This window comes from Dunckerocampus dactyliophorus, chromosome 12 (genome assembly GCF_027744805.1).
Source record: "Dunckerocampus dactyliophorus isolate RoL2022-P2 chromosome 12, RoL_Ddac_1.1, whole genome shotgun sequence".
NCBI lineage: Eukaryota > Metazoa > Chordata > Actinopteri > Syngnathiformes > Syngnathidae > Dunckerocampus > Dunckerocampus dactyliophorus.
In genome coordinates, this window is record NC_072830.1 from 3,042,963 (window position 1) to 3,069,015 (window position 26,053).

Genomic DNA, 26,053 nt, shown 5'->3' on the forward strand with positions numbered 1-26,053 from the left:
CGCCCGAAGTCAGCTGGGATAGGCGCCAGCATGCCCGAGAAGCGGCATAGAAAATTGATGGATGGCATACATACATAACTTGTAATGAAAAATGTATATGTTTGTATTCAGCAAAAGCAGGTTTCTAATATTCCAGATTAAACTCAATTGAACTGTACGGCTTGCTGGAAACATGGCTTAATGCTGTGGTCGGTGAGTTGATATGTGAGACTGCAGCAACCTAATCCTTCAAGAGGATTGTTTATTTGTGTATTACCTGCTTCATAACCAGCTGTTTGCATATACTGTAGGTCGGTGCCCTGTATGGTTTCCTGCTCCGGTTGTATTTGTTTACGGTTTTCAGTGTGTGAAACTCCACATGTGTAGACAGCTGAGCAAGCGTTTCACTCTAGTAGCTTGATTGTCCTGACGTTTTTAGCTGTGCAAACTGGCTCTTATTTTCCGTAATCTTAATTCATTAACCAACTGGCAAATCTAGTACTGAAAGCCGACACTTTTGCACTTTTGTGTTGTGGCACTTCCTGTTCCTGTTGTGACTTTTATTGGGTGCTGGTGGCCTTTTACTGCAGCAGTGACGGTGATGACGTACAGATGCAAAGGAATAAAGAGAGAGAATGTTTTTAAATGTGCGATTTTATGAAGGAACACTGGTTCCGCTGGTTACATGGTCTTTTTTTTTTTTTTAGTTTAGTTTTGGTTTAGTTTTTGCGCATTGTTTTCATTTTCAGAGGTTTTTCAGATCTATTTGATGATGTTTTTGACATTGGACATGGGTTTCCTGGCATGGTTGGCACAGCAACCGTGACCCATTATGCTATGTAAAGGTTTTTATTGCATCCATTAAAAGTGCAAAGGTCTGCGTGATATACAAACAGATTAGAAACATAGTCTTTAAAGTCAGCTATAGAACGTCAGTTACAGCACTGTCTGTCATTTTATAATGTAAGATTCATATTCATTCGGTGCTGCAAAAATGGAAAAACTAATTTGTATCATTTGTAAAGTGTAATATCCACTAAGAAATTCTTTTATTTGGTGAGATTTGCTATACAGCAGGTGAGGCTCAACATATGCGCCCGTGCCAGCTCCGCCAGCTGCTCCGCTTTAGTAATTGATTTATAATTTATGGCAGGTCGGGTTGCCTTGTTGCCCGCAGTTTTTGTTCTCCCCAAGACACTAGTCTACTGTAGTGCACATGCAACAGACGCAGCGCTAAACGGCTGGGCTTTGAAAGCATTACTTTGCCTTTAAACCACGACCTCACACCGATTATAGGTTAATGTGTCAGTGCTGCCAGTGCATATTCTGTACTGTTGTGGAATGCTTCATTACAAATTATAAAAAATGATTGGTCACCTTGCTGGCAGTTTAAGCACTCACCATCAATCAGGTAGACTTCAGATTGAAAAATCAATCAATCACATTGTTCATTGATCTTCAGACCCCCTCCACCTGAGCTTCAGCGTCCTAGACTGCGATAGGATTTAGTCTTGATAATTACCCCAAACATATTTTTCCCTAGATGTACATTTTTATGCAGAGCTAAAGGGCATTAGTGTTTATTGCCACCTTTCTTGCCATTGCCACTCCCTCCCTGTACGTACCAGCAGCGGGGGGGGGGGGGGGGGGGGGGGGGGGGGGGGGGTAAAAGACTTAGACAGAGCAGTAGCAGAGCATGGCTCAAATTTTAATGATCCTGCAGGGCTGCAACTCTTGGCTGTTTATCACCAAGCACTACTGTTCTTTCGCTTTCTGTCCCACAGAAATTAATTATAATTATAGGTTAGGGCTGGGCAATATATTGATATTTTAAAAATATTGATATTACTTTAAAGCACGATACCAAAAATAAGCATATCGCTATAGACTGGATTTGCGCTGTAACTCTTGATGCGGAGGGCTCATGTTTCAAGATGGCGCCGCCTGTGCATTCGTGTGTATGTGATGAAGACGCTCGCGGTAATGCCACTCTTCTTTCGTGACGGAGCGCCGCGGCCATCTTGTTTCGTATGTGTCCCACAGCGGAAGAAGATGCAAGCGTCTTCGTCACATACGCTTGAATGCACAGGCGACAGTGCGCAGGGATATGGCGGGAGACAAATATAACGCAGAGCCATTGGTGAGGTCTGATTTTTTTATTAATTTTTTTTTTTTGAGGAGGCATTTTTGTAATGCAAATGTATTACTCTTTTGAACCCATATTGTTTTGAGAAGCCAAACTGTTTATTTAAATGACCCCAGCAACTAAGCGGAACTACATTCCCCGTCATGGATCTCCGAGCAGAACTGGGCTCACGGGACCAAATGGGGGGGGGGGGGTGTAAGTCACTGTTTGTGTAGTACACTGCTGATTCAAGATTCAAGAGTCTGATGGGGATGTCATACAACTTCATGTCAAATAATCCCAGCTATCCCTTTAAGCAAGTGTGCATCTATGGATGTTGCCTCTTGCTTGTTGCGGGAGACGCATTCATTCACGGCTCCATTACACTCGGGAGCAGCTGTTAGCTTTGAGCGACACACCCCTTTGCTACGCCGAGCGATCGGAGAGCCCACGGAGATACGGAGAAGGAGGGAGTGAAGCGCCGACAGCGGAAAAGGCAGTATAAACCACGTTTACCGTCTGCCTTAATGGGGAACGTGAGATCTTTCCCCAACAAGATGGAAGAGCTAATGGCGCTAACCCGACTGTAGAGGGACTACCGTGAGTGCAGCCTGATTAAGATTGATGATTATATTTCACTTTTTCTAAATTTATTTCAAAAAGAGAATGGCCTATTTTATTTCAGGGCTATATTTCTTGAAGATTTTTTACATTTCAATTAAACAACTTTGCACACATGTTTGTCTTTGACTTTGTCGAAACTCACTTTGTGGAAAAATATCGGCCTATATATTTTATATCGATATTCAACCTAAATATATCAGGATATGAGTTTTGGTCCATATCGCTCAGCCCTATTATAGGTTGAATTAAATTAAAATGAGATTATTTTGAACCATGAAGAGTTCTTTCTCACTCTCAACTCCTTACTCTTTTCTCTAATCAATGTGGCGTGTGTGAGTGAAAATGCTATGTGGTGCGCATGAGACCACCTTCCACCTCAGGAAGTGTTTACACACACTTGCGCCACACAATAATTCTTTTTTTCCAAGGACTTGGGAGTTATGGAGGGGACACACTGTACCATTTTTTGCCAGTTTGCCAGGCTGCACACCGGTAGCAAAAGCTAGTGAAAAGATCAGGTATTCTTTCTGGATGAAACAGATATTTTATTTCTTTTTGGTTCTGCTGCACATTGTGCAATCAGTCCTTCCTTGTTTAAGCTGCTCACACATTTACCCACACACCCTTGATGTAACCACATGGTCTATGTAGTTTAAAATAGATGGTAGATGATTCATTGATGTGTTTTGTCCTCCGTCTACAAAGACTCTTGTCTGACCCATAATTTCTGTATAAGTACTTGGCCACTGGGTTTAGAAATGAGATGCAGAGGCCTATTAAAGCCTTCAACAAGGAAGGTGGTTGTTGTTGGTCTCCTATAGGTCTCCTATACACTTTGCAGATGCGTATATGCACTGGTTGAACCTTCTGCTTGAGAGATGTAGAGAAGTAAACTCTGCTGCGTTTTGGAAGCATGCAGAAGTCACAAATATGGAAGACAAAATGCGTTACAAGTAGGGTTGTCCCGATACAGCTTCACTTGTACTTCCAGTACGTTACCCCCCCACGATATTGCCGCCTTGAGTATCGGCTGATGCCGATGTCAAGCCGATCCAGTATCAGCATGAGTCATACATGCTTTTATTACTTATTTTGGAGTGTGGAATGTTAGAAAAGACTTGCAGAGAACAATAGTCTGCAACAGTTGGTATGTGAAAAAGTCACTTTCTCACGCTTTGCGGATGTTTTGGACGTTGTTGGTTGTTTGGGGGGCGCCGGAGGTTTGTGTGGTCTTGTGAGGATTCTCATGCTGTTTTTTTGTGGTGCTTTTTTGGATGCACGATGGGTTTGGTTGTATCGAACCTCTGCGGTTCTGTGCCAGTGTGGGGGACTTGTGCGTGGCGGGCCTTATTGGTACTTATTGGCAAGGGCTGCTGCCACGAGGCGTCGCTCTTGCTCCTTCTGTGCTAGCACTGTTGTTGTGATCACCTGGGGTCCGCAAGCTGGATCCAGAGCTGCTGGATAGAAGTGCTGGAGCATATAATCCGATACTTGTTTTTTTTGCTGATATTGAATCGATATCAAATATCAATGTCATTTCGGGACACCCCTAGGTGGAAGTATAGTAAATGTAATATAAAGTGTAGTATATTTTAGAAGCTTTTCATGAGCTGCAGGGAAAGCAGTGGAAGGTAGAGCGGACAAATAACTCCTAGCAGACGAAGTCTCACCTTGGCTAGACGGTTCAATATTGCTGACGGCTGCAGAAAGTGGAACTGCCACACAAACAGGCATGTACACTGTACTCCACTGATATGTACATGATATTTCTGTCAGAGTTTATTCTTCCTCTGTTCAAGAGCCTCACTTTCTCTCGAGCAGAACAGCAGCAGGTTTGAAAGTTGATCAGTCACCTGACTGGATTTAGCCCAAGCACAGACGGGGATGGAAGCAACGGCTGACATCCACCGAGCCCCCACACACAGTACCTACCTTTTTGAGGGTTTCAACAAAGAAGAAAAAGTTCAGAAACGGGTTCCGGTGTCTTTCTCTAAAGAAAGGAGAACATTCTCCAAAGGTGTTCATCATTTCCATGACTTGCACCCGTCAGTCATTCAAAGCTCACAAAACGTTTTTATTAGTGCTGAAAAGTGCTCCAATCACAACTCCACCAAAGTACTGAGCCCACAAATGTGTGAGAAAGGAGAGAACATAATGGTTTTGGCCGCATGAGCCAGGGAGCTGTAACATTATGACTGCACATATCTGAAGTGGTGCATTTCAACTCTTGACTACCCCCTTTCAAACATCCCTTCCAAACGTTCATGCCACAACACATCTACACAGACATTCCTCATCTATATTAATCAAAATGCTCTTATGCATGCTAGGGTGAGTCATCATTGGCAAGTTATGAAACCTAGTGTTCACAGACACTTTTATCAGGTACTGATGTGGCTCTTATCCGGGCTGCTGAAGCTCCTGCAGGGTGACCCTGACAGACTTCCCGCTTGCCCAAGACGCACACGCTATCAAACAAGTCTCAGAAAAATGTCCTCGAAAAATGTCCATTGTTGCCAATTTGGAATTTAATCCAAGTAAAGTTCAAGTTAAAGGTTCTCTTGACAAAATTTAAGCTTAAATTGGGGCTCCTCCGGAGTGGATGAGCCAAGTTCGGAGGCAGAGTCTCTGAGGGCAGTAGGTGAAAGTATTTCAAACAGGGCTGGCAGAGTCTAAGTCCCAAAAAAATTAGTCCAATGAAGCCAAAGGAGAGAATCTGAGTAGAGGCCAGCAGACTTTACATTATTTTATAAAGTGAGTTATCCAACAAAAATTGGCCAAAAAATGATTTTTCTCACCCAAACATTGAGTTTTTATACTTTTTAAAATGGCATGACGAGAGAGGTAACTACCGTACTCTAATTGGGTTGGACATGCGGACAGACCTTCTACAAAACACCTTTAACCCCATTATTGCACCTAAAACATCCTTCTTTTGGTGGTCCTACGGCTCTTTTAGGTCCAATAGTTGGCCCTACTATAGGCTAATCTTTGATTGGCTCCCCAACTGTGTCTAACCTCCCACTGCTCTCTCAGCTGTAATTCTTTAGGTCTGAACCCAAGCCTTATGCGGCCTAAGTGCTACTGTGGGACAGAGTACCTGTATAACAGTCCTACCTTACAACGGAGCTATCTAATGTACAAAAAATGGTACAGACCTCATTCCCAACTCGGAGGGTGCAATCTACCCTTTTCCGACGGTGACAAAGGGCAGCCTTGGCGGAGGCCAACGTTCACGGGAAACAGGCTGGACTTACCTATCAACTAGGCTCCTGCTCCGGTAGTACAAGGACGGAATGGCGCATCGTAGTGCTCCACCAATCCCGTACTCACAGAGCACCCCCTCACTGGACACCATGAGGGACTCCGTCCAATGTCTTTTCCAAGTCCACAAAGCACATGTAGACCGATTGGGCAAACTCCCATGTACCCTCCAGTACCCTTGCAACCTCCTGTAGCTGAGGTTCAACTATTGATAAATAAATAAATAAATAAATAGGAACCAAGTCCAAATGATTGCTGTTGCACATGTCACCAGCTCCTCCTATTCCCTTTCATCCATGTTTAGTTGTTACACTGACGATGTGTTGCAGTTTGTTGCAGCTTGTTGATTTCAATTTTGTGAGTTGTGGCTGGATTTTGTCGATAACATTTTCATTTCTATCATATTAGGCCTAATTTATATCGCTATATCGCTTCTATTGTGCATTACTAACACCTGTACCTTCTAAGTTTCACAAAGTTTCTCCAGTGTATGTAAAAGTGTGTCTGTACTGTATCCAATGTCATTTTATGACTTTTTGTAAAATGTAAATGTAGTAAACCAAGTCTTTTGGCAGATTTGCTCTTATAATAAATGGTCATTTGCACGTGTGTGTTGGTGTATGGGGGTTTCATGTATAGCAATGTAAAAACGCCATAAACATTTTATTGTTTTGTACCTTTCCAGCACAGAATGTGACTGTGGATGACATCCTGTCCTCTTACAAGCAGGCCTGTCAGAAGCTCAACTGCAAACCCATTCCCAAAGTGCTCAAACAGATTCAGGTGAGGCACAATTTCACACAAACCTATACATTCCCAACACACATCAGTTTTTCACATGTAAACCTACCGTAATCACTTTTTTTTCCCCCGACAACTGGGAATTATGTCACATGCCATCCATACTGGAATGTAATCACACCCCCAACATCCCCTTTTGCTCTTTAATTTGATGTACCCAGCAGTAATTTACAGCAGTCAATGTTCCTGCTGACTCCGCTGTCCTTAAACTAGCTACTGCTGCTTCTGCTTACCGGTGTGGGTGTCAGCACCACTTGGCTCTAGTCCATGTGCAGATACCTCCACCAGCCATAGGACTTAATCCCAAGCCCCCTTCCCCTGCAACCATTACAAAATGTACTTGTCTTGTGGTCATCGTGGGCTGTAAACAAGCCCAACATTCTGACAAGCCTCCTTTGCTTACGTGTTACACATTTTATTTTTAAGCTGGTTTCCGATAGACAATGGGTTGCTAGCCTCAGCAGGATAGGTGTTTCTCTGGCTCTTCTTGCATTTTGCAGCTTTGTCTTGTGGGTTAGCCAGCAGTCATGTGTCCCATAATCCTGCTGTAGGAGCAGTTCCTCAAATCCAGCGGGGGGGGAGGCGGGTTCTCTTGCCTCTTTATGTGCGTTACAGTCACACAAAAGTGACTACACGCCTCACATGTCAGCAACCAGTTCACCACCATCCACTTCTCAAGAGACAATGCTGTAGAAATGATACTTGCATATAAGTTAGAGTGGCAGTGTATAGCTTGTATAGCAGTGTAGATTATGACTCAACACACAGCCATTATTGTCTAAATCAGGGGCGTCCAAACTTTTTCCAGCAAGGGCCAAAAACTAAAAAAAATGAAAGCATGCAAAGGCCGTTTTGATATTTGGGAAACATTGGAAACAGATTTATTGATGGATAGCCCCTTGAGACGAATCATCTTGCGTTCAAGGCGGTCCGACATAAAACATAAAATGTACAATACACACAGGCTCCGAGCTACCACCCCACCCCCACATGACCCCCACAAGCCCATAGTACCCACACAAAGCATCAATAATATGTCACACCGTTACTACACCGTCCGTAAAGCAAGTGATAAAGTGTATTATTAGTAAAACCTTTGCTCTTTTTTTCTGACCATTTTTCCTCTTTTTTTCCCAAATATTTCTTACTTTCTTCATAAATAATCTTTGTACATTTTCTTCTTATAATATTATGACTTTCTTCCCATAATATTCTAACTTTTTCCCAACCTGATTTTCCAAAAATGACTAAAATATTTTGTTTTGTTTGTTTCTGGTGGGGGTTTTTTTTTCTTCTTTTTTTTACTAAAAACTGTATTTTTTCTTTAATATTTCAACTCTATGCTAAAAACTTACTTTACTCATAATTGCAAAATCATAAAATTGCCACATTTTTTCCTTAATATTTGTTATTATTCTCTGTTTTTACAATTTCTGCTGGTTTAACTTTCTTCTCGTAATTATGATTTTATTCCCATAATATTTTGACTTTATTTTCCTGACATTGTAACTTTTTCCACAACCTAAAAAAATTACAACTTTACTCGTTTTGTTTGTTTCGCATATTTCGACTTTATGATTTGAAATTTGGTAATTTTTGCTCACAATATTAGGTTATTCTCATACAATTACAACCTTTTCTTGTTAGATTACAACTTTTTTCTCTTAATATTTTGAGTTAATTCTTGTAAAATTACAGCTGAATTTGTCATTTTTGCTGTGTTCTTTAGTTTTCTTGTTTAAATTATATTTTCACAATGTGCCGCGGACCACAAATGGCCCCGGGCCACACTTTGGACATCCCTGGTCTAAATAGCTGGCTAGGAGGACATGACATGTGGCCCAATTTCCCAAAGGGAGGGGATCATGTGCTGCTTCAAAATGTCACGGTACATGTTGGAATTCATGTTTTCCGCAATGAACTGCAGCACTCTTGAAGATCATGACACTACCACCACCATGCTTTACTAAAGGCAAGACACGGTTATCTTAGTACTAAATGTGTTGCCAGCTTTTCAGTCTTTTTCAGTGGATGGTAAATCTATACTGCTATACAAGTTGTACACTGTCTACTATGGGTGTCACTAGGTGCTCAGTTCACGAGATGAGAGCATACACGAGATTGGTTCTATGAGGACGAGACGAGTTTTTAACATTTTTAAGAAAAGTACAAGGGAAAAAATATATGACAATATGTCACAATCTACTGATATAATTTCAATACGTTACACTCTCCTCTACTCTGTGTATGCTTGCGGCCCCGCCTCCACCCACCGAGATAACGACACTGTATGACTGACAAAAGGGTTCACTCCGTTCATGCCGTGGTTCTATGGAAGAAAGGCTCCAAGGTGCTGAAATCAATGCACAGAGTGAATGCTCTGCCTTCCTGTTTGGAGGCGGAGGACGAGGAAAGCAGACACGCATACACATGGCAATATGTTGAAGCTGGCAAAATGATACAGTTCATTTGAATTTATTGTGTGATTAAGTGAGTAAGTCGGGTGGTGCTCAGTTATATTTGCCAGAATTGAAAGTGCCTCCGCAGGTTATCACTTTGAAACAGCAACTTTATGACAAATGAACACATTGGCTTTCCCGCATTTTGGCATTTTGTAGTCCAGTCACTGGTACAATTTATTTTTTTAATTTTATGTTTTAAAGAGTTGATAGCACCATATTTCTTTGCAAGCAGTCGTCTTCTACTGCTTCATTGGGACGTTTACACCTTGCTGTTGCTACTACTAAGTACTGCATGAACCAATTAAATTAACCAATTCATTAATTAAACCAAATGGTTGACATGATTTGGGTGGTGTTTGGTGGGCCACCTGGAATGGTGGAGGACCACTGGTATCACCCCTTGAGAAAATATACTGAAATAAAATGCTTGCTGAAATGTGAGCGTTCACTCACTTTTGTGAGATGTATGATTAGGGTGCGTATAAATGAGTATTAATAATTTTTATAATATTTTAGCACGGGACCCTTCCAGACGGTAACATGAGGGTCTAGTAACTCGACAAAGGAATCCCCACACGCCTGGTCAGCTGAGCGTTAACATTACAGCTACTTGAGGAAAAACACATCACACTGCTAAGCTGATGCTCACGGCTTCTTTTTATGGTCTGGGTACATTTCCACTGGCCTGGTTTGGCAGTCCACACATCATGGAGGAGTCCTACATGCCCCTTCTGTCTTTCCCCCGGCTCATATACATGATCATTTCTGCAGTGTTAACTCTATTTTTTTATTATATGTTCCTCCTCTTTATTAGTCATATTTGTGAGCTTTGGCCTTACTCCCAGCAGCTTTTTGTTTATGCTGAGTCATCACTTTGGTTGTATAAACGAGGCAGTCAGACTAAATGGTTGGCCCGTCAGAAGGTGTAGGGAAGAGGAGTTCAGTCATCATTCTGACCCCCTTCCCCATCTTTCACTCTAAATGCGCTCTTTATTAAGACAGATCGTGTCATGCATGTGGCGGCTTGCCAGGGGCCCTACAGGATACGTGTATTTCAGGCCAGTTGGTTGTGTCTGAGCATTTATAAGAAAGACTCATTAGCAGCTGCATGTTGAATGATACTGCTCTTGAAACTCCCACCAGAGGCCTCGAATCGACCTCCATTGTGTTCATTTTTAAACATTTTTCCCGTTGGAAATAACAGAAGTGGAAATAATCAGGTCCAAGGTCAAACCGTGGCCATCATAAAGCCTTTATTAAAAGTACAGTGTTTTAGGTAAAAGTCACAATTGTCATACTAGTGTATATTAACTGTATAATTGGACATAATGTAGTTTCCTTTCCATATTTACTGCCCCTTCTGCTCATTATCTATCCTGCGGCATTGAGCTCTCAGTGTCTGTATGCCATAACGTCATCTGAGCTAATCAGGACCTGTTGAGTCATGAAGGTGAGGGGGCGGGGGGGAGAGTCAGCACGCTCAGCCACGCACTGATAATTACTGGCAGTGTGGCACCGGGGCAGAGGTTATGGAGTTCATGCTGAACAGGATGGAGAGCCAACTATTTGCTGGCACCTGGTTTCGAGGGCAGCACTCTGACTGTTTGAGTGGGCGAGTGTATCACCAGGGCAGGAGGAGAAATAGCGTTTTCGTTTGATGTGCGACGCTCACATCAAGTCACGTCACGGCGTTCACAATGACTTTTTACTAGCGGAACTAAGATGTGCAGAGTGACATACACGTTTACAAAGACACACGCATACACAAAACAAAAACAGGAAAACACCAGATTTATTGAGCAAATGGTGTTTTCTTTGCTGCAGACGTTTATCTCGGGTTACATAAGAGGAAGAAGCTTTCTTCAGTATGGTTTTGGTCAACGTGAAGTTTCAAAATGTGCAAAGCCACTTTAGATTTCATAAGAAAAGTGCTTTGTGTCTCACTCACACTGTTTCTTTTTGTTATTTTAGGAACTTAAAGACCTTACACAGCGAAATGAATGCTTGGATCTCAAAGGTAAGCAGCAAAAACTATGCAAGCTGTCACAAGTTTAGCTTATTATTGTATTTTCTGGACTATAAATCGTACCGAAGTACAAGTCAAGCCGGAGTATAAGTCACATCAGTCAAAAATGCCTAATGAAGTGGGATAAAAACATCCGAGTCGCACTTACAGGTATTTATGATATATGATAGCGCTGTCATCAGAGCGAGATGTTTTTTCTTAGGACTGTCATGGCGCTGATCCTAACATTAAATTCAAAAGAGAAAAAGACGTAGCAAGAGTTTACACCAACAAGGAGACAAACTAAAGCAATATAGTTTTTTTAAGTACTGTATATGGATACAATAAACACTTACCGTTTAATGAATGGCAATTTTGTCGAAGAAGACAATTTTACTACGTGAGATGACGCATCCCGGTGCGTAGAAACATGTCAAACGGCCATATTTGAACAGCAAAACTTCATTTTTGTATTGACAAATAAATTCCAATAGACTGAAAATCACACTTGTGTATTTGGTTAGTCAGTGGCTGACACAGCATCTACAATCTCCAAGCTAGACAAAATTAATTAATTAAACAACATACGACATATCTCAATCCATGAAGAATTGTAGTTGCACATTACTTACAGACACGCACGTCTCCAAGGCAGAGCTGTATTAGAAAGTGTTGGGTAACAAAAAGCGTCCGGTATACTCTGTATCCTTCAATTTGTGTGCCTAACTGCGTCACTCGCTCAGCATAATGAATTATTGCGGACAGTAGGTGTCGCCATACAATATAGTGGAAGTGATTTGGGTTATTATCAAGGAAACCATGGAAATGACGAAATATCAGCTCTTAAATTAAACTGTTATGAGCTATTTTTGTTGTCGACATTATAAGAAATGTGCTGTAGTTGTATCCGGCATTACAATTAACTAGAAACTGAAGAAACAAGGGTGCTCTAATAATTTTTTCCATGGCTGTATAAAGCAGGCCTTACATCCCGACGTACGTGTTACCAGACGCACGGGCGCTGCAATTTTTGGGAAATGTGTTGGCAGTGGCCAGCACGTAGAGGAAGTAGGGTATCAGAGGGGTTGCGAGTGCGTCGTACTTATGGAGTAAGTGATCTGTGACACCCACGTGCTTGCCGCTCGCCGTCCGTTGATAGCTTTTAGATCGTGAGCGCGGCATGCGACTCATGCGTGCCAGGTGCGCTTCATGTAGGCTGCCGTACGTTTCACTCACTGGGGACATACGTGTGTGAGCATGGTACGAGGCTTGTGCAGCCCGCTCACTCCGATCGCACGATGGGCGTACTGGCTTCCTACGGCAACTACGGCTATCGTGAGCGGGAGAACCAGAGTGTACAGCGGGAAAAGCCACCTGCCGTGGCCGGACAAGGCGCATTAATGTCGGATATGCTATGTGAGCGTCCACAGCGGTTCGGAGAACCAGAGTGTACATCTGGAGGAGCCGCTGCCTTGGCCGGGCAATGTAGACAATGTACTTTAAACTTGTGACACACGCAAGGTTGACAAACTCCTCCTCTTCCTTGCCCTTGCGACCTTCCTACGTGCACGCAGAAAATAGTTGGCATCCTAATTTTCTTCTTACAGGCTTTGCGTGCTGTCTGCAGGTTTGAAAATTCGTGCGGGCCACGTGTGTGTGTCTCTTGCGATTTTCTCCATTTTTGCACATAGCCAGCACGTAGGAGCACATACGTCTGGATATAAGGCCCGCTTTAGTCGCACCCGACCGACCATACGTCAAGACAAGCCAAACTATGAAAAAAGTGGGACTCCGGACAATACGGGTATGTGTGATTGATTTTGTAATGCACTGACCAGGCTTGCTTGTGCGTACAGGTGAAAAATTGGACTACAAGGCGTGCGAGTCTCTGGAAGAGGTTTTGAAGAGAGTCCAGTTTAAAGTGATCGACCTGGAGCAGACCAACCTGGATGAAGATGTAAGATGATAACAGATTTATTCCTTTCCACGCGTGTCTTCTATTCCACTAGTGTGGGACGTATCCTGTCACATGACTGCAAATATACAGTACTATACACAGTGTGAAGTTTGAGGTTTGCCTCAGACGCAAATTCTGAGCTTAGTCTGGCAGGAAAATGTCATTTTAATTACGGCTCCTTGTTTGGTTCTGCTGTTCTCACAACTTTGATCCTGGAAAAAAAACACACAAACAAACAAACAAACAAACAAGTCATAACCTTTTTGGTGGAGGCGACCAAATACACATGCGAATGAGGTCGAGGAGTGAGTCACCAAAAAGCCTCATCTCTCTTTTCCTGAGGTGAATGCGACTGGAATGAGAAGCTGACAAGTGTTGAGGATTGAAAGGCAAGCGGAAGGCAGGGTGGCGAGTGAATATATTGTAGAGGATAAGTTCATCTTTTGAGATGGCAGATGGTGTGATGAGGAAGAGACCCACTTGCTGTTGATGTCTCAGCAATTACATCATCCAGAGGGGTAAAAATGCTTGAAGGCCATCTTCAAAAAGCGGACACTGGGTGCACTTCATTTGGATTGGATGGGACCCATTTTGAGCCGCCCTGAAGATAAACACACATGTATATTTAGTGTCATCTATGTAAACACACACACCGACCCTGAACAACAGCTTGTCTTTCTTGATTTTTTTGGTGGCGTACTCCTCATTTGCCAGGGTGGAAAATTAAATCACACATTTAGGCCTGTCCCGATAATTGATAAATCGAGTAATTGAACGATTAAAAAAAAAAGAGTCGCTAATTATGATGTCCTGGATAAACTGACGTGTATGTATGCGTGTGTTTGCGTGTCTGTTCGTCTCTGTACCACACAGGCTGGATGACAAGCCTCTTTGTGGAGGCGGGGCTACTAGTGAGTGGATACAGAGCAGTTAGCTTCGTGAGACCGCGTACGCTAACATGAATGAAGGCACATAAGCGATGTTTTCTGAGGCGAATGCCACAGTCGACAGCACCAGTGTGGGAATATTTCGGTTTTAAACAGAATGAACATGGTGAGCGCACGAACACCGACGACCGGCACAGACGGTTTTCTCAACTGGGGGGAAAAAAATACAGATGGACGTGCCTCAGGCAGCGGAGCCTTCGTCCCGACAGTCAACGCTTGCTGAGGCGTATGGTCAGCTAATATAAAACAAAATAGTGCACGCTCAGAGACGGTGTCGCTCGCTACATTGCAAAAGAAATGCAGCCATTCAATACGGTCATATGGCATATATGGGATAAATTTTAAACAACATACGTACAGGCAACTTCTGTGTCAAGCTAATGTGGCTCACACAGGTATTCTATACTTGAGTACCAGCTAGTGGTTCAAATGTGAATTACACCTGATGACAATCATGAAAAATTGTCTCAAGAAATGTTGTCGATTCCATCAATTATCGACGATAATTTGTAACACAGTTATAGACCAGCAAAATGTGTTATCGTGACAGGCCTACACACACTTCTCCATCACCAAGAAAAAGTAAAATTAGAATTATAGTACATCAAATTTAGACCATTTGTGGCAGTGGTGTTTTTTTTGGGGGGGGGCTTTCTTCTGTCTTTCTTCTGTTGCTTCTTTTTTAGCCACAAACCACAAACAAGGCGGAGCTGCCTGTGAGTGCTTTGAGATAGGAGAGGGCCCCATAACAGCACCCGCTGCTCGTTGAGAAGAGCGATGCGTGCGTTTGTGTCATGTTTATGTCTTTGTTTTGTTAATTTTTTTTCATTAAGAATTAGGTTTTCACACTTTGAGAGACACTAGTTAAACCTATACATAACTTTCTCAGAAGCTGCCACTGCTTCGGACTACCGTGTCCTTGGACGCACACATTTATACCTTTGCCACTCTAAACCAGTTCCATCCCAGGAGATACCCCACCTTGTTGAGAGCCCCTCCGTTCAACAGCGGCAGCTGTTGAACTCAGGTGGTGGCGGGGGAAAATAAAACTAAAACAAATGTTAAACTTAGCTTTTTCCAATGCCAGAATTATTACTTACGAGGTAAACGGCTGCAACCTTACATGCTTGTCAGATATTGACTGATTGTTTGTCTTTCTCTTTTGCTGCTTCTCAGGGTGCCTCGGCTCTGTTTGACATGATCGAGTATTACGAGTCCGCCACGCATCTCAACATCTCGTTCAACAAACACATCGGCACTCGAGGATGGCAGGCCGCCGCTCACATGATGAGAAAGGTGAGAACCAACTTTGTGACCAGAAAGGCTGCGTTCACACGTGGGGTTTGGTACTCTGGTTCGGACCAAATATTTTGGTGTTTTTCTCATGGGACCAAAGGCTGTGCAGTAAGGATCAAAATGTAAGGACTTGATTGGACAGCTTTTGTGGCATATTACCTAACCCAAATACTCCTAACCAAAATTCCGTTTTCTGGGTTGACGATTTCCCAGCCTACACTTAACAAAAAGCTTCTAAAATATACTTATTAGGAGCGCTGTTGTTGCACACTTACAGGTGTGTGTGTGTGCGTACGCGCGCGTGTGTGTGTGTGTGTGACAGCAGACATCAGGACAGTTTGTGACGATGCAGTCATCAAACTATTAGTATTTTATCATCTGATCGAATCGGCAGCCGCTTTTCCATCAGACTACCCCAGGGCAGCTGTGCTACAGATGTAGATTATCACCGCCAGTGTGTGACTGAGGAGTGAATGAATAATGGGTTCACTTTATTGTGAAGTGCTTTGGGTGCCTTGAAAAGAGCCAGATGAAATCTAATCTAATCCATTATTATTAATATTATCATTATAATTATTATAATTCTAATGCTATGTTGTGCTTGACGGTCAGAGTGGTGTTCATTAACTCTTCGCTCTCATGTTGTGCATGTTAGTGAAGCGTATACTGTAGATGATGTCCTTTCATGAGTATGACATGCATAGATGCTGGAGAGAAAGAAGTGCATCGTCACGCCGTGCCTGGTTTTGTTTCCACAGATGATGTTTACAGGGTTGTAAGATAATGAATTTATTTGTGTGTGTGATTGCTTTCCACCACAGACGAGCTCTCTGCAGTATCTGGATGCGAGAAACACTCCCCTGCTGGACCACTCGGCTCCCTTTGTGGCTCGAGCGCTCAGGATCAGCGGCAGCCTGGCTGTCCTCCACCTGGAGAACGCCGGCCTGTCAGGGCGACCACTCATGTTGCTGGGTAAGAGGGGCTCAGATCATCAAACAAATTTAAATATTTAAACGCAACTCAACACAAAATGCAGTTTTTAAATGAAACTTTGTATTATTAAGGGAGAAAACCTACATGGCCCTGTGTGGAAAAAGTGATTGTCCCCCCTTGTTAAAACATGAGCTCTATCAGTGCGGAAAAGGCTATAAAGCCATTTCTAAAGCTTTGGGGCTCCAGCAAACCACAGTGAGAGCCATTAGCCACAAATGGCCAAAACATGGAACTGTGGTGAACCTTCCCAGGAGTGGTCGGCCAACCAAAATGACCCCAAGAGCGCAGTGACGACTCATCCGAGAGGTCACAAAAGACCCCACAACAACATCCAAAGAACTGCAGGCCTCACTTGCCTCAGTCAAGGTCAGTGTTCATGAGCCAACCATAAGAAAGACACTGGGCAAAAACAGCCTGTGTGGCAGAGTTCCAAGACCAAAACCGCTGCTGAACAAAGACAACATTAAGGCTCGTCTCAATTTTGCCAGACAACATCTTGATGATCCCCAGGACCTTTGGGAAAATACTCAAAAGTTGAACTTTTTGGAAGGCGTGTGTCCTTTTACATCTGGCATTTCAGAAAAAGAACATCATAGCAACAGTAAAATATGGTGGGGGTAGTGTGATGGTCTTCAGGACCTGGAAGACTTGCTGTGATAAATGGAAGCATGAGTTCTGCTGAAGGAGAATGTCCGGCCATCTGTTGGTGACCTCAAGCTGAAAGCAACTTGGGTTCTGCAGCAGGAATGGCTGAAGACTTTGGAGTGGCCTAGTCCAAGTCCTGACCTGAATCCTATTGAGATGCTGTGGCATGACCTTAAAAAGGCACTTCATGCTGGAAAAGCCTCCAACAATTCTGCAAAGGAGAGTGGGCCAAAATTCCTCCACAACGCTGTAAGAGACTCATTGCAAGTTATCACATACACTTGATTTCAGTTGTTGCCGCTAAGGGTGGCCCAACCACTTATTAGCTTTAGGGGGCAATCGCTTCCACGTAGCTGTGGATGTTTTTTTTCTCCCTTAATAATAACAAGTTTCATTAAAAACGGCATAAAGTGTTGATGATCTGAAACATTTAAGTGTGACAAAAATGAAAAACCATAAAACCATCACATATATATATATATATATATATATATATATAATGCCTCAGTCACTTGCCTTGACTGAGGCAAGTGAGGCCTGCAGTTCTTTGGATGTTGTTGTGGGGTCTTTTGTGACCTCTTGGATGAGTCGTCACTGCGCTCTTGGGGTCATTTTGGTTGGCCGACCACTCCTGGGAAGGTTCACCACAGTTCCATGTTTTGGCCATTTGTGGCTAATGGCTCTCACTGTGGTTTGCTGGAGCCCCAAAGCTTTAGAAATGGCTTTATAGCCTTTTCCGCACTGATAGAGCTCATGTTTTAACAAGGGGGGACAATCACTTTTTCCACACAGGGCCATGTAGGTTTTCTCCCTTAATAATACAAAGTTTCGTTTAAAAACTGCATTTTGTGTTGAGTTGCGTTTAAATATTTAAATTATATATATATATATATATATATATATATATATATATATATATATATATATATATATATACACACACACACACCCTGGTCGTGGACCAGGGTTCCTCCTGCTACACGACAATGCCCGACCTCATGTGGCTAGTGTATGCAGGTAGTTCCTGGAGGATGAAGGAATTGATACCATTGACTGGCCCCCACGTTCACCTGACCTAAACCCAATAGAACACCTCTGGGACATTATGTTTAGGTCCATCCGGTACCGCCAGGTTGCTCCTCAGACTGTCCAGGAGCTCATTGATGCCCTGGTCCAGATCTGGGAGGAGATCCCCCAGGACACCATCCGTAGTCTCATTAGGAGCATGCCCTGACGTTGTCAGGCATGCGTATAAGCACGTGGGGGCCACACAAACTACTGAGAATCATTTTGAGTTGCTACAATGACATTTTAGCAAAAAGGACCAGTGTGCTGCATCATTTTTTCACTTTCATTTTTGGGGTGTCTTTGATTTCCCCCCTCTATAGGGTGATCATTTTCATTTCTATCAAACGATGTGGCATCATTTTGTTACTACTACATCACCCACTTATTATCAGGAAAGATATTCAAGATCATTTTTCCCCCAGTTTAGATCTGATGTGTTTTCGAAGTGTTCCTCTCATTTTTTTGAGCAGTATATATATATATATATATAACCTGTAATGTACTACAGTATACAGTATGTCACAAAAGTGAGTACACTCTTCACATTTCTGCAAATATTTTATTATATCTTTTCATGGGACAACACTGAAGAAATGAAACTTTGCTACAATGTAAAGTAGTCAGTGTACAGCTTGTATAACAGTGTAAATTTACTGTTCCCTTCAAAATAACTCAATACACAGACCTTAATGTCTAAACTGCAGGCAACAAAAGTGAATACACCCCAAGTGAAAATGTCCAAATTGGGCCAAAAGTGTCAATATTTTGTGTGGCCACCATTATTTTCCAGCACTGCCTTAACCCTCTTGGGCATGGAGTTCACCAGAGCTTCACAGGTTGCCACTGGAATCCTCTTCCACTCCTCCATGACGACATCACGGAGCTGGTGGATGTTAGAGACCTTGTGCTCCTTCACCTTCAGTTTGAGGATGCCCCACAGATGCTCAATAGGATTTAGGTCCGGAGACATGCTTGGCCAGTCCATCACATTCACCCTTAACTTCTTTAGCAAAGCAGTGGTTGTCTTGGAGGTGTGTTTGGGGTCGTTGTCATGTTGGAATACTGCCCTGCGGCCCAGTTTCCGAAGGGAGGGGATCATGCTCTGCTTCAGGATGTCACAGTACATGTTGGCACTCATGGTTCCCTCAATGAACTGTAGCTCCCCAGTGCCGGCAGCACTCATGCAGCCCCAGACCATGACACTCCCACCACCATGTTTGACTGTAGGTAAAACACACTCGTCTTTGTACTCCTCACCTGGTTTCCGCCACACACGCTTGACACCATCTGAACCAAATAAGTTTATCTTGGTCTCATCAGACCACAGGACATGGTTCCAGTAATCCATGTCTTTAGTCTGCTTATCTTCAGCAAACTGTTTGCGGGCTTTCTTATGCATCATCTTTAGAAGAGGCTTCTTTCTGGGATGACAGCCATGCAGACCAATTTGATGCAGAGTGCGACGTATGGTCTGAGCACTGACAGGTTGACCACCCATCCCTTCAACCTCTGCAGCAATGCTGGCAGCACTCAGGCGTCTATTTTCCAAAGACAACCTCTGGATATGACGCTGGGCACGTGCACTCAACTTCTTTGGTCGACCATGGTGAGGCCTGTTCTGAGTGGAACCTGTTATGTTAAACCGCTGTATTGTCTTGGCCACCGTGCTGCTGCTCAGTTTCAGAGTGTTGACAATCTTCTTATAGCCTAAGCCATCTTCGTGTAGCACAACAATTCTTTTTTTCAGATCCTCAGAGAGTTCTTTGCCATGAGGTGCCATGTTAAACTTCCAGTGACCAGTATGAGAGAGTGTGAGAGTGATAAAACCAAATTTAACACACCTGCTCCCCATTCACACCTGAGACCTTGTAACACTAATGGGTCACATGACCCTGGGGAAAGAAAATGGCTAATTGGGCCCAATTTGGACATTTTCACTTGGGGTGTATTCACTTTTGTTGCCTGCAGTTTACACATTAAGGTCTGTGTATTGAGTTATTTTGAGGGGACAGTAAATTTACACTGTTATACAAGCTGTACACTGACTACTTTACATTGTAGCAAAGTTTCATTTCTTCAGTGGTGTCCCATGAAAATATATAATAAAATATTTGCAGAAATGTGAGTGGTGTACTCACTTTTGTGACATACTGTATGTACTCGCATTGATTCAAGTATTATATTCTGTCCAGCAACGGCCTTGAAGATGAACATGAACCTGCGGGAGCTGTATCTGGCGGACAACAAGCTCAACGGCCTGCAGGATTCAGCCCAGCTTGGCAACCTGCTGAAGTTCAACTACAACATTCAAATTCTAGACCTGCGCAACAACCACATCCTGGACTCGGGTAGCTACAGCAATACTTCTCCCTTCCCTCAAATACAGATAAGCGTTTACTGGTCATCATAAATTGGGTCAAATCATCTTCATCACAATCTCTCTGTGTCGAAAGATGACAAATTCTCAGCTTTGTTTTATGGCAGAATTGTGTCTAAAGACTGAATATTACATTTTGGCAAAAACACTCCAATATCTGCTTTGATGCTGGTGAATACTAAACACACTCATGAGCATCCAAGTCTTTCCCGCCCACATTTATTTTTTAATCTCCACTTGTGTAACAAATGCGCACACGCACACACGCACACACACACACACACACACACACACATTACTCCACTTCAAGCTGTGTTGAGACTGCAGTTTTTTTGGATGAATATGAAAACTGATGACATAATGTTCATCACTGTGGTCTGAACGACACTGCTTGGGTTATTTTTGTTGGGAAATTCTGAGTGTAATCTCTTTTAAATGAACCTCTTCCTTGTTGTTATTACCCCATTTGTCTCCTTACTGGGAACCAGGGCCTCATGGTGCTAAAGCATGTCCCGGGTCCAAAGTGATGCACATTAGCTGTTGGTAACAATATTTTGGTGTGTTCAGCAGGACATAGATGGACTGATTTGAGTGTGTGTGTGTGTGTGTGTGGTTGTCGTCACAGGTTTGGCTTACGTGTGTGAAGGACTAAAAGAGCAAAGGAAAGGCCTCGTCACTTTGGTGCTGTGGAACAACCAACTAACACACAACGGCATGGGCTATCTTGCTGCTGCACTAGTATGTACACACACACACACACACACACACACACACACACACAAAGCTGTGTGAGCGCTGGAGATTTTAACACTTTTTCTTGATGAAAATCCAACAATAAAAGTTCAGTTTGGCCATCTCTTAAACTACATTCAGTGGACTAGTTTGTTTTGGGCAGTCATCCTCACATTGATGTGTGCCAATATGGTGCTCATTGTTGTACAGTCGAGCCGAATGGCGATAAAACACACCCTCGAAAAGCCTATTTTTGATCTCTAAACATTAGGTTCTCAATAGGTGACCCGTGTGCCACATCCGCCCGCCAAAGCTTTTCATTTGTCCCGCTAGATGTCACTCAAAAATGTCAACCGTTCTGTAAAGCTACTGTAACTGGGCAAGTGTTCGTTCATGCAGGACTTCTCCGTTCTGCAGGGGCAACAGCGAGGCGTACCCGTCACAGTAAAGCTGTTGTAGAAGAAGACGGCTTCCATGTAAACAAATATAGCTTTATCAACTCTTTAAAAAAAAAAAAAAAGAAAGAAAAGAAATGTAGACACTGAAAATTGGACTTTGTAAAAAAGGAACAAAGTTTTGAAGGATTATAACCCGAAGAGGTACTTTCATACAAAACAGCACAACTTTGACGCACACAGAAATGACAAATTCTGAAAGACAGCCAACACCGGACCATTCATTGTGTTCACACATATAATATTGTGATCGGCCATTTTTATTCGTATTCCGCCTCATTTTTTGTCTGCTAACTCTTCCTCCATTTCTTAACCAATTCAAAGAAATCCAACATCAAAATGTTCAGCTCACTGGGGACAAGTGTGCTACCTATTTAAACATTTCCAAATATTACCACATTTAGTCTAATTTCGTATTTTCTGTGAAAATGTTCCCATTGAAAATGAAAGGGCAATTTAAATGCCGCCCTCTGCCGTTGAAAAATCATTTTACGTTTCCCATTGCTGAATCACGCCGCTGAGTCTACTGTGACGTAGCTTAGTTGATAAGAGTATGTGCTTCCCAACCCAAAGGTACCTGGTTCAATCAGAATGAAGTCACTGTCCTCTAATCACCGCCACCTGTCGACTAATTAGGGGCGGTGGCTGAACTAAGGAGACAGTAAATTCTGATTTATTAATAACATTGATTTGTGATTGCAAGCATCTAGCTGACAGGTAAGTAAATACACGCAGGGCATCTACCAATACTACATGCAATGACAAAAAATGAATTATATAACATTTGACACATCATTTTCACACCTATTTACAGAGCAGGGCAGCAAAGCATGATGGGAAGCAGCATGTACAAGGAGGAGTTAGCGGACAAGAAATGCTCAGCTCAGCTGGTAGAGTGCTTGTTTTCCCAACCCAGAGGTCACTCGTTCAATTCCAATGTTGAGCTCAGCTTCCAAACCACTCTTACTTTCATGCTGCGTTTTAGCATATTTCCACAGCATTTCAGTCCAGCTTCAGCTTCCAAACAGATCCTATAGTCATAGCACCTTATCTTTCTTAAATGTACTTTTGCCGTTCTACTAAAACAGCTTTGTTTAAAACATTGAGTTGAATGTGTGTGGAATGTGATGCTTGGAAGTCTCATCAAATAAAAGCATTCAAAATGTCAGGTGATCATAATGAGAGCGCGTGTCCTGCCCTTGGGTGCATACATTTGTGAAACCGTGGCCCTCTTCATTATGTAGTTGAGTGGCCCTGCTCTAATCCCTATATTATGCCTCTCAGTTATTAAACATGTTTTAAATTCAGTTTGACACATGGACGAAGCAGTTACAGGCGTGCTGTATACAGCAAGGGTGGCCAAAATCAGGCTGGCGGCTGTTTTTTTAAACATTTTTTATTAGCCAGCCGCACATTCTAAAAATACAACAGCAAAACAAAAAAACAAACGGCAAAAATTGAAAAATCAGCAGGAATTTTATAAGAATGGAGTCGAAATATTAAGAGAAAAAGTTGTAAGCTAACGAGAAAAAAATTAAATTTTACAAGAATAACGTAACATGAGGAAAAAAATGTTATTTTAGCAGCATAAAGTTGAAATATTAAAGAAAAAAGTTTGAGAAAGTATGAGTAAAAGTATGAGAAACAACAAAACAATTGATAAAGTTGTCATTTTTGGAAAGTTAGGTTGCAGAAAAAGTTACAATGTTGCAAGCATAAAGTTAACATATGAGAATAAAGTCATTGAAGAGTTGAAATAGTTGGAAATTAAAAATAAAAAGCAACAGCAGAAAAGGAAAAAACTGATGTAATTTTATGAGAATAAAGTAGAGGAAAAATAACATAATTTTAGTAACATAGAGTTGAAATACAAAAAAAACAAGTTTTAACATTATGAGAAGTAAACAAAATAAGGTTGTAATTTTTGGGAAATTAGGTTGGGGAATAAGTTTGAATATTATGGGAAAAAACTCATATCTCATCAATACAGTCAAACCTGTCTTAGCGGCCACCTGTATATAACAGCCACATGCCTATAGCGGCCACTGCAAAATCCCCCGCAGAAAATGTACGTGTTATAGACCCTGTGTATAGCGGTCACCTGTCTAACGCGGCCAGCGGCCACCCATTTTGTATCCCTTGGTCAATATCTGACCGCACATAGCAGCCAAAATGCCGACTCAACCAGAAGCTTCATGCACGAAAAAGTTTCGTTTTTTATGCAATGAAGCCATTGTGTGTAGACTTTAATTACTGAGTCCTAGTTCGACATAAAAAAGCCGTCTTCTTACTTTGCAGTGCCGCCCTGAAAAGATTCAATGACGGCCAAAACAGTAATCTTCCCACTTTGCAATGCCGTGAATAGATTCTAAAATAGCCAAAACACCTGAATAAAACATCTAAAATATCACTTAATTGCCGACTAATTAGAGATTAGAAGCCCATTCAATGAGAAAGGAGTATTGGTATTGTTAGTTTACGACGATCTTCGCACCTCCTCCGCGCTCAATTTTTCACGCACACACCCATTCATGACTGCTTCACACGTATCCTGTACATATATCCTCGGGCTCGTTCAATAAAATTTTTATTTCTTGCTTTTAAAATCGTGTTTTAAAAAAAATCAAAGAATTAATCAGTTTGTGACGTTCTGCAGGACAGGAGCGAGTTTCCCCTGTCCTGCACTCTTTGGCGGGCTGTGCCTTCTCCGGGGAGGAAGAGGCAGCCGCTTCATGCCTGGTGGCCACGCAGCTGCGGTCAATTAACATTTGTGGCGGATAAAAGGCCAGCGCCATCGAATGTGCGGTGCTGGTTCATTGTTGTTATTGATATTACTAGTTTCCTGACCGGAGCTGTTACCTAGATTTGCCTACCTGTTTACAGTATGTGTCAACAGAGCGTTTTCCCCTACGTCTCTTGGTTTTGCTCCAGTCTTTTTGTGAATACATGTTAATATGTGTGTGCACAAATTCAAAATGGCCACCGACCTGTCTATAGCGGCCACTTTTGCCGTTTCCCTTCAGTGGCCGCTATAGACATGTTTGACTGTATTCTGGGAATAAAGTCATTATATTATAAAAAGACAGGTTATTTGAGAAGAAAGTTGAAATATTTGGAATTTTTTTTCAATAACAAAAATGGTGGGGGAGCAAAGGCCAAAGTTGGTACTAATAATGTGCCTTTTCACATATATCACATAAACTGTGTTCTGCTTGTTTTATCCATTTAGTGGTTTGCTGTACCGATTGAACGGCATGTTTGAATAAAAAGAAACACACGTCTAGCTCTTGGAGTGTATCTGTGAGGACTACTCAGGACAAAAGACAATTCCATACTGCACCCTGAGGCTGCCAACAAAGAGTAGCTGTTAAAGCTTAGGTTGATTCTAAATGTTGTAGTTGATTCTTGTGCCCGCATGCTCACGTCCCTGCATGAACCTCCTCAGCCTTGCACCCAGAGTCTGGAGACGTTGAACCTGGGTCATAACTCAGTGGGTAACGAGGGCGTCCACAAGCTGAAAGACGGATTGATTGCCAACCGCTCTGTGCTGAGACTGGGCCTCGCCTCCACCAAGCTGTCTTGTGAAGGTGACAAATTGTGGCTGTTTTTTTAAGCTTTTTTAAATCATTATTGCTTTTGTGCTTTTTTTTCTCACCTTTTACTTCTTCCTGTGTGTCCAATGCAGGCGCGGTGGCTGTGGCTGAATTTATAGCCGAGAGCCCGAGGCTGCTGCGCCTGGACCTCAGAGAAAATGAGATCAAGACGGGTGGACTGATGGCGTTGTCGCTCGCCCTTAAAGTCAACACCTCTCTGCTGCGCCTCGACCTCGACCGGGAGCCCAAGAAAGAAACGGTGAGCGTGCACTCAATTAACCTGTTACTTTGTGTCATGAAAGAACACTCATGTAAAGTCATGGCCTTGTGGCCTCTCTTTGAAATCTTATGCTTATTTTCTCTATAACTTCTCTATTTTGTCTATTTCTCTCTGTCCATTGCATGTAAAACGCTCGTCTTTTCCTATTTTCTATACAACAGAAGCACTCTGCCAATGTTACGGACCTACTGCTGGTCAAGTGTCTTCTATGATAAGAGCACGCTGCTGTTTTTAAGGACCTACTGGGGGGAAAAAAGCTTGTCCAACATCTTGTATACGACAAGCGCTCTGCCGTTTTTAAGGATCTACTGAAAAAATGTCAAAGATTTTTTATATGACAGGGGTACTCTGCTATGTTTAAGACTGTTAGGAATGGAATATTTTCCCCCTTTGAACAAGCCTTGTTGATAGCAGAAGGAAAATATTCCATTCCTAACAGGACCTACTGTA

General features: G+C 42.5%; 1 protein-coding gene across 4 annotated transcripts in view; it reads left to right on the forward strand.

Annotated features, from left to right (window-relative positions):
* ppp1r37 (protein phosphatase 1, regulatory subunit 37) overlaps positions 1–26,053 on the forward strand; it is a 42,201-nt gene that overhangs the window by 11,345 nt on the left and 4,803 nt on the right. For all 4 annotated transcript variants that reach the window (XM_054794177.1, XM_054794180.1, XM_054794179.1 and 1 more), the window contains 9 exons: positions 6,678–6,775; positions 11,227–11,272; positions 13,117–13,217; positions 15,341–15,460; positions 16,282–16,432; positions 20,359–20,514; positions 21,169–21,281; positions 25,176–25,317; positions 25,416–25,582. In XM_054794177.1, coding sequence (XP_054650152.1) covers positions 6,678–6,775; positions 11,227–11,272; positions 13,117–13,217; positions 15,341–15,460; positions 16,282–16,432; positions 20,359–20,514; positions 21,169–21,281; positions 25,176–25,317; positions 25,416–25,582 — 1,094 coding nt within the window. The remainder of the gene's footprint in view (positions 1–6,677; positions 6,776–11,226; positions 11,273–13,116; positions 13,218–15,340; positions 15,461–16,281; positions 16,433–20,358; positions 20,515–21,168; positions 21,282–25,175; positions 25,318–25,415; positions 25,583–26,053) is intronic.